General features: G+C 37.7%; 1 protein-coding gene across 1 annotated transcript in view; it reads right to left on the reverse strand.

The window, feature by feature from the left end:
* LOC148938657 (uncharacterized) overlaps window positions 1–10,051 on the reverse strand; it is a 109,842-nt gene that overhangs the window by 46,557 nt on the left and 53,234 nt on the right. Inside the window, exon 3 of the mRNA XM_089107632.1 lies at window positions 8,780–8,920. Within this exon, the coding sequence (XP_088963758.1) occupies window positions 8,780–8,920 (141 nt within the window). The remainder of the gene's footprint in view (window positions 1–8,779; window positions 8,921–10,051) is intronic.

Consider the following 10,051-nt stretch of genomic DNA (forward strand, 5'->3'; position numbering starts at 1 on the left):
CAAATATATAAACCATAAACAAAAATATAAGCACAGTTGAATTAAACATCCCCCCCCCCCGCCCAGAAAAATTTCTGTGTGCATGCTTGCTGAGGGGCATAGATAGATAGATAAATAGATATTTATTGCAAAACGAAAGTCTCTTTGGGCCATGGCAAAATAAGAAAAAACGAACATCTGCAAACAATATTATAACACATGATAACAACACACATAACGATAAAAAAAACGTAATACATAGCCTCCCCCTTAAAAATGTGTCATTCCCGGTTACATATATTTTGCAATCTTCCTTATTGTTCCATAATCTTCAGATAAAATTATTAAAAGCAACCACTCACTTGTCCCCACATTACCAGAAAATAATTCCTTCCTTAAAATTCTGTAATTCGGGACAAAGGGTCATGAAGTGAAGCACATCCTCGCCATTTTCTCCACACATAGGGCATGAGTAAGGACCGTCCATTATCCTTATCCTTCCTAAATATTTCCTCCTTTATTAAAGTAATAGAAAATTATCCCTCCCTGATATACAGTTCTCCCTGATACTATCCCTCCCTGATACTGATCCCTGATATACCACTTAGTTTCTTCACCATTTAAACCCACTATCAAATCAATGAATTATTTTTCATATGAATTATTCATATCGAATCATATGAATTTTTTTTTTTTTTCAATATTTTACTCATTACATGATTTTGATTCAATATTCAAAAAGGCGCAGGTTTACTATAAGAAAAATACTAACTGACATAAGATTATGCAGAAAGGTAAAGAGCCATATTAAACTTAATACCAACAGAAATAAATTATTACAATAATTAAAACTCAAAACGACTAAAAAATGCTATTAAAAATAAATTAAACCCAAAACGAACAGAAATTAAAATAAAACTTTACTTAAAATAAATTAAGTTAAAAAAAAAAATCTTTTATATTTACAACATTGAAAAAATACAATGGAACAGAATCTTGAATTGATTAGTTTCTAAGAAGTAGTATAATTATATATTAAATATTAAGCTTATTTTCATTAATTGTTAATTATGTTAATATTCAACTATTTATTTTTCATTTGTCGTCGTTGTTTTGAAAAACAAAAGCACACTTCAATAAAAAGAAAATGAGGCAATAGCCTTTTGACTTTTACGGTTAGGGGAGGGGGAAAGAAGTCAAACTTCTGTTTGTACTAATTTTGTACTAAGTTTGACTTGAATATTCTATTTAATTTTTACTCGTTTTAAAATATATTTACTCATTTAAATTTGTACCTGCTATCTTTATGTTTGCTACGATCTTTTATTTAAAATCTTTTAGTTTTCGGTTTCATTTATTCTTTAGTAGTATAACCCCTTTTTTAGTTTGAATTATTATAGGAATTTTATCTCTGCTGATATTGAATTTAGTATGGTTCTTTTCTTTGAAAACTTCTTTTTCGAAAAGTTTTTTTTAATTAAAATTAGAAGGAAGGAAGAGTGATTATTTAAATTATATTGTGTCTCATTTAATTCTTGTTATTTGACATAATAAATTCGTATCGTATTGAATCAGGTTAAAAAAAAAAATTAAAATCAGTTGAACTGTCTTTTGGCTAAACTGAACATAGGAGGGTGTTTTGAAATAGGTAAAAAAGAGAAGAAGATAATAGAAAAAGAAAAGAGAAGAAGAGAAGGGGTCCGAACGCACTGATTGCTTCAGTGATCGTTCCAGGTCATCGTGATATCGGAAAACGTTATGTCACTTTACATTTTCTGTGGATAACCGGGATATCTCGCACCTGTTTCTTCTAGCGCGATTTTTGTTGCAACTCGATTGTGAATCTTCTACTGTTCTGGAATGAGTGGGTGTGTATAATAGACCACCAATCCCCATGGTGACAAAATCCAAATAGAAAATAGGAATGTTGTCAGGACGTAGCGTTAAGTTGCGTGACGTTCCGGTGACGCATATTCATATATCGCTTTTCATCAGTGCACCATTTTCCTTCGTTGTTTAGTTCATTGTTAGGATTATCGAAGATTCATCACTTAATTACATGAACTACATTAATCAGCTAAATATAATAATTTTCAGTGATTTTTATTATCTGAATACTGAAACGAAAAAAAATATTTATCAGTAAGAAAAATATTATTCCATATATCCTGTAAAAAAATAAAAATGCGAAATGCAGCCTCTGATTTCGGATGAGAGTCCAGGAGTAGAATAGTAGAGAACATTTTTATTTAAAGTAAATATAAATTAGTCTTGTACGCATCGCACATGCGTGGTGCCATACTGCAACTCAGAAGCTATTACTGCTACTGACGACTAATTGCAGCACCAAACCTCCAGAGACCAACACAACTGCGGAAGCTCCTGTTTCATGTCAATCTATTCGAAACTTCCCTTTGTATATCATCCCAAAAAGTCATACGCAGGGGCGTCCTGAGGTTCATTTTATTGGGGAAGGTGGGATCTTCGTAAATTTTACCGAATCGCTACCTGATTTATGCCGAATTTTCACCAGAAATAAAGAATTTTGCTAAATTTCGGCCGATTTTGCAAAATTTCTGCCGAAATTTTCGCCATCAGCGAAAATTTTACCGAATACCAAAAAATCTGCCCCCCCACCCAGAAACATCGGGGCAAGAGTTGTAAGTTACGCTCTGAGGGCATATAAGCTTTTTTTGGAATGGGTGGTCATATAAACTTCAGATGGGGTTATTTGACTTGAAATTTGAAGTTATACTGCCCTTTTGAAGAGTCAAAAGTGATTTGAGAGCAACCACCTACCCCCCCTCCCCCCCCGACCCTAAAAAAAAAATAACGAGGGGGCCGATTAACCCTCCCTTCAGATTTATCAACAAAATGACATTCTACAAATCGTACCAAATTAAGTGAATTCAAATTATATTAACTCGAAAATGCTTTATTTTCTATTGTAAAGTAGTAATATACACAAATCAATTCTTAAGATACACTGTTTTGACAATCTAAATCACATAGTGTCTTTTGTTAGTTCGAATTTGTTATAAGTATTCTCTCAAATTTTACCTTCATAGACTCTGCCTTAATAGTACTAGTATCATACCAGTCGCGGTGGTAGTAGGAGAAGTTGTTGCAGTGTTAGTGTTATATTATTAGTAGCAGTAACAGTAGTAGCAGCAGTATTAATAGCGGTAGTAGCATGTACAGCTTGCCTTTTGCTCAGTTGACCATCCCTTTCATGATGCCCTGGAAGTTTCACCTTGATACGGTAAACCGTTCCAAAGATATTGCTGATGTGCGCTTTCCAATTCGATTTACTTACTTACTTGTACTTGTGGCGGGAATCAGGCGTTTCCACCTCGCCCGGCATCGATGATCTTGGAGACCTTCTTGGACCATGTTGAGCGATCTTCTGCCAGCTGCTCTGCAAAGGTAAGCCACTGAGTTGACCATCTGTGTCCGAACTTTCTGAATCCCCCGATAGGTTCAAGGTCTGATTTGGCCAGGTTCCACCAGCTTTTCCTCTGTCCTCCTTGGCGTCTCTTCCAGGAGCTAATAGGCTCGACTAGAAGTATTTGGCGAGGCAAGTATTCTGGCGGCTTCCGTAAAACATGGCCTAACCATTTCAAACGGCGTTCTTTAATAGTGAGCGCACCATCTCCTGAATACTGCACATTCGACGTAGATCCGCGCTGGAGATACGGTCACGCAGCTGTATTCTGAGAATTCTTCGCAGACAGGTATGCTCAAACACCTTCAGCGTATTCTCATGCTGTAGTTTTACCGACCATGTTTCGCATCCGTAAAGGAGAACGGTGCGGACTAGTGCCATGTAGATTCGAACTTTCGTTCGGACACTGACTTCGCGGCGATTCCATAAGGGTTTCCGAAGGGAGGCAAAGACTGTCTGCGCTTTCTGTATTCTCTGTTGGATATCAGCGTCGGAGGATCCGACGCTGATATTCGATTTTCCAATCGAATGAGTGTTTTTGAAGTTTCTACGACAACGCCTTCTATAAAAACCTTATATGCCCCCAGGGCATAACTTAAAACCCTTGCCCCGAGGGTTGTAGGGGAGTGACCTCGTCAAAAACATATTTTCTATCTGGAAATCATCTATGCTGAACAAAATGGATATCTCAAAATTTTGATTGGGTGTGTTGGGGGGAATGATGGGCGTGGGGGGGCTATTTGCCCTCCAATCACTTTCGACTATCAAAAAGATCACTAGCCCTTTGCATTTCCAATCGAATGAGCCTTTTTTGAAGTTTCTACGACAACGCCTTCGATAAAAACCTTTTATGCCCCCAGGGCACAACTTAAAACCCTTGCCCCTAGGGTTGTGGATGAGTGTCCTCCTCACAAAGGTATTTTCTATCTGGAAATGAACTACGCTGAACAAAATGGCTATCTCAGAATTTTGATTGGATGTGTTTGGGGGAATGATGGGCGTGGGAGGGGGGGGGGGCTAGTTGCCCTCCAATCAGTTTCGACTATTAAAAAGGGTATTAGCCCTTTGAATTTCCAATCGAATGAGCCTTTTTTCAAGTTTCTACGACAACACCTTCTATAAAAACCTTATATGGCCCGAGGGAATAACTTAAAACCCTTGCCCCGAGGGTTGTGGGGGAGTGTCCTCGTCAAAAATATATTTTCTATCTGGAAATCAACTACGCTGAACAAAATGGCTATCTCACAAATTTGATCGGATGTGTTTGGGGGAATGATGGGCGTGGGCGGTCTAGTTGCCCTCCAATCACTTTCAACTATTAAAAAGGGCACTAGCCACTCCAATTTCCAATCCAATGAGTCCTTTTCGAAGTTTCTACGACAACTCCTTCGATATCGCGCTGCCCATGAAATTGACTGAAAAGACAGTGAAATTTTTATTTCCCTTTTGTCGGCAAGTCTGTCAATCAAAGCGAGTGGCACCAAAGGGAAATCCCAAATTTCTCAAATGAGAATTTTTAGAACTGATTTTTAGCATTTTCTGAGCTGGTATACTTCTACTACTACCACTACTAATTACAACACATCCCATCACTAAGCCGCCCGAGGCCAACACAGCTACACACGCTCTTCCTACATCCCGATCTATCCAAAGCCTCCCTCCTTACATCCTCCCAGGAAGTTCCTATTTTCCTTAAATCTTTCTTTATGACATCCTCCCACCCCAACCGCGGACGATCTGCTTTCCGTTTAGCCCAACACTATTGGTCGAAAAGGATAATCATTGGCAAACAGTCATCCTTCATCCGCAGAACGCGCCCTCACCATCTTAACCTTCCTCTCATTATAGCTCTGGAAAGCGTGATTGAATAACACTTTTCGTAGTGCCTACTGTTTCAAATACGGTCAGTCAGTCGGGTATCCAAAACAATCTGTAAATCTGTAAACATCTAGCAAATCGTCCTCCATTTTTCGGTGCGCCAATGCTTCAGAACCATGTTTGACCACTGCCATCATTATAGGTTCCGATATTCAAATCTTGGTTCGTGGACTTATCTTCCTATTCTTTCGAACGTTTGTCACTTGTGAAAAAACACCCTGACCCTATATCACTTGTAACATATTCAAGGCATACACCGTCTTTACAAAATAATACTACCAAGGTAAGTGAAGCTATCCACTTAATCGATCTTTTCGTTACTCAACGTCGCTTTTTGATCTTCACTTATTGCTAGCCTTACTGACTTAGTCTTCTTAACATTGATTTTCAAACCAATTCTAGCACCATGAATTCGCAAAACCTCAAAAAGTTCATTCATTTTGCTTAAACTTTCATCTACGATGCTTAATTCATCATCATAATCTATGTCCAGGAAAAGTTTTTTCTCCTCATTTGATTCCGTGTTCTCCCATTGCCTATGCTCCTGAAAACAAAGTCCCTTGAAATGATCCATATGAATGGGGATAGAACAAAACCCTGCTTGACTCCAAATTTAACAAGAAACCAGCTGCTAACCTCATTTCCTACCTTAACCGCAGCAGTGTTATTCTCGTACATAGCACTAATCACTTTGATGTACTTGCCTGGTAACATCGGCAGCGCAATAGCACTGCCTAAGTGAAGAACGATGCTGGCACAATGTATTATTTTTTTTTGGTTTGTTTGTTAGTTTCTTTTAGACCAGGGCACTTCGTATCGAGGGAGTTGTCGTAGAAACTTCGAAAAGGGCTCATTGGATTAGAAATTGGAAGGACTTGTGCCCTTTTTAGTAGCCAAAAGCGATTGGAAGGCAACTAACACCCCTTCCACGCCCACCATTTCCCCAAACGTATCCAATCAAAATTTTGAGATAGCCATTTTGTTCAACGTAGTTGAAAGATCTGGAAATTATGTCTTTGAGGAGGACACTCCCCCCAAAGCCCCTAGGGCAAGGGTTCTAAGTTATGCCCTGGGGGCATATAAAGTTTTTTATAGAAAGCGTTGTCGTAGAAATTTCAAAAAGGGCTCATTTGATTAGAAATTGCAAGGGCAAGTGCCCTTTTTAATATCGAAAATGATTGGAGAGCAACTAATCCCCCTCTCACGACCACAATTTTCCCAAACACATCCAATTTAAATCTTGAGATAGCCATTTTGTTCAACGGAGTTGAAAGTTCTGGAAATTATGTCTTTGAGGATGACAAACCCCCCCAATCCCTCAGGACAAGGGTTGTAAGTTATTCCCTGGGGGCATATAAGGTTTTTGTAGATAGCGTTGTCGTAGAAACTTCAAAAAGAGCTCATTCAATTGAGGATGACAACCCCCATCTCCCCATAGCCCTCAGGGTAAGGGTTGTAAGTTATTCCTTGGGGGGTTTATAGAAAGGGTTGTCGTAGAAACTTTAAAAAGGGCTCATTCAATTGGAAATTGAAGGGACTAGTTCCCTCTTTCATAGCAGAAAGTGATTGAAGGGCAACTAATTCCCCTCTCACGCCCAACATTTCCCAAAACATATCCAATCAAAATTTTGAGAAAGCCATTCTTTTCAACGTAGTTGAAAGTTCTGGAAATTATGTCTTTGAGGATGACAACACCCCCCCCCCCCAACCCTCAGGGCAAGGATTGTAAGTTATGCCCTAGGGACATATATGTTTTTCATAGATAGCCTTGTCGTAGAAACTTCAAAAAGGGCTCATTCAATTGGAAATTGAAAGGGGTAATGCCCTACTTACAAATCGTAAGTGATAGGAGGACAACTAACACTCCTCTCACGCCCACCATTTCCCCAAACACATCCAATCAAAATTTTGAGATAGCCATTTATTTCAACATAGTTGAAAGTTCTGGAAATTAGGTCTTTGAGGATGACCCCCCTCCCCAGTCCTCAGGGTAAGGGTTATAAGTTATGCCCTGGGGGCATATAAGGTTTTTTATAAAAAGGATTGTCTTATAAACTTCAAAAAGGGTTCATTCGATTGGAAATAGAAAGGGCTAGTGACCTTTCTAATAGTAGAAAGTCATTGGAGGGCAACTAACCCCCCTCTCACGGCCGCCATTTCCCCAAACACATCCAATCAAAATTTTGAGATAGCCATTATTTTTCAATGTAGTTGAAAGTTCTGGAAATTAGGTATTTGAGGATGATAACCCCCCAGAGCCCTTAGGGTAAGGGTTGTAAGTTATGCCCTGTGGGCATATAAGGTTTTTTTTATAGAAAGCATTGTTGTAGAAACTTCTAAAAGGACTCATTCGATTGGAAATTGAAAGGGCTAGTGCCCTTTTTAATATCGAGTGATTGGAGAGCAACTAACCCCCCTTTCATGCCCACCATTTCCCCAAACACATATAATAAAAAAATTTGAGATAGACATTTTGTTCAACGTAGTTGAAAGTTCAGGAAATTGGGTGTTTGAGGATGACAACCCCCCCCCCCCCCACAGCGCAGAGGGCAAGTAGCGCAGAGGACAAAATTAACACACATTAATACATTAATAAACATTAATTAACACATTAATAAACATTAATCAACACAAAATTTGGAGATTTCTTACCTCTATCCCCTCCCACAAAAAATAAACGTACGCTAAAAATTTCATCTTGATCCTCCAACCAAAAATGATCAATCGAATTATCACTACTACTACTACAACCAGCAACTCATCACAGCACGAAGCCGTCTGAGGCCAACACGACTACGCATGCTCCTCCTCAATCCTAATTTACCGTTGGAATCTCCATTCACCCCTCCCCCAAAAAGATTTTTTTTCTGAAGTTTCAACTTGATCTCCGCAACTCCTGAGCTCTGTAAGAAATTTGACACCATTTTAATTAAATCAGCTGACCCTGGTTGTACAATGGAGAAATATTTACTTCGGACTTGACGCACGCGTTGCGTAGCGTCGTGTGGCTGTTTTCAGAAGTTACCGAGATTACCAATTATCATGGTAGCAGCGGTAGCTGCAATCTGATAGCTGCAGTCTATCTGCAAACCATAGCCCGTAGCGACCAAAAATTTAAAATACTCTTTGAAAAACTGTCCAGTGAGAAAAAATTCCTTTTTGGTGCTGATCCAGGAATGGTAACTATTATATCGGATAACCATAGGAATTTATTGCGAAAACAAATTTACGAGAATTTTGAACGATAACCTGAGAATCCTGAATCGAATCAAAGTGAATCAAAGTGAAAACTACAAATTTGAATCACCCTAACAAAACCCCAACAGATTTCCACCTTGAACAACATGGGTAGCTATGGACATGCATGGGTAGCAATGATATGTCCTCTTTTTGTTCTTGATTTTTTTTTTTTTATCCTTTTTCTCGTTTAAAGTAAAGATTGACTATAGGCATAAAGACCGGTAGTAATATACTCACCAAGAAAGATATGCTCTTTCATTTCATACAAATCCGTAGGATCAACTGCAATCTCATGTACCTCGGGTCTGGGGGCAATCTCGACAATTTCTTCTGCTAATTTTTTTATGTTTGGAAATTTGTAGTCCATATCAAGGCGAGCTGAAAAAAAATTTAGAATGAATGAGGCAAAACTCGTCCAAAAAAGCAGCATGCAAAATGAATGTTAGAGACAATATTCAAGTGGAAATTTCAATTCAATTCTGTTTATTACAAAATGATAATAACATTAATCCAAATGGCTGCCCAAAGACAGACAAAATACCTGGGTATTTTTACTTACCAAAAGGATAGCTTCACTTACCTGGGTACTAGTATTACAAAAGATGGTGGATGCAGCGAAGATATTAAATAGCCAAGGCTCAGGATGTTTCTTCACAGTTAAAAAAAGTTTGGAAGAATAGGAAGACAAGTCTGGAAACCAAGATTAGAATATTGGAAGCTATAGTAATGACAGTGATCAAGTATGACTCTGAAACGCGAAAACTCCAGAAGAAGGAGGAGGATTTATTAAACAATTAAATAATATAATAGCGGTGTCAGTGTTCAGAAAGTCGTACTGGATGGATGTTGAACTGAGCTCTGACAAAATATTTAACACTATAATAAATTATCAAAAACGCCTATTCTTCCAGGCGTCACGGAAAAAAAAGTTTGATGATAAATACAGATCCATTACTCATTTGCCATTCAGATTTTTTTCACTTTTATCATAATTTTTATTATTCTCGTTCCATTCATGTTGCTCCCTGCTAAAAAGCAGGGATATCACAAAAAATCCCAGTGAATTCCTAACTATTACAAAACAATTTAAGTAACTAATACATTAAAATCCATGACGACTAAAAAAAATATATAAAAATATATTTTTGTTATTTTATTTTTCTGAAGGTAAACAGCATGGGATTTTGGTGTGTTACGCGTCTTGAAGGGAGTCTGGGGAGAATTGTTATTCAGTTCCTGTGTCTTAAATAAAAGAATGAATGAAAAAATGAAAGAAGGAAAAGAAAGAAAAAAAGAAAGAAAAAAATAAAAGAAAAGAAAAAAGAAATGAAAATCAAGAAAGAAAATAAAGAAAAGAAACAAAGAAAGAAAGAAAGAGGGAGAGAGAGAGAAAGAGAGAAAGATATAGATAGATAGAGAGAGAAAATGAAAGAAGGAAATAATGAATGAAAGAAAAAAAGAAAGAAAAAAAGAAAAGAAAGAAAAAAAGAAAAGAAAAGAAAAAAAGAA

The sequence above is a fragment of the Artemia sp. Qi Xiang Cuo genome, unplaced genomic scaffold (genome assembly GCF_049724085.1).
Source record: "Artemia sp. Qi Xiang Cuo unplaced genomic scaffold, ASM4972408v1 HiC_scaffold_3045, whole genome shotgun sequence".
Lineage (NCBI taxonomy): Eukaryota > Metazoa > Arthropoda > Branchiopoda > Anostraca > Artemiidae > Artemia > Artemia sp. Qi Xiang Cuo.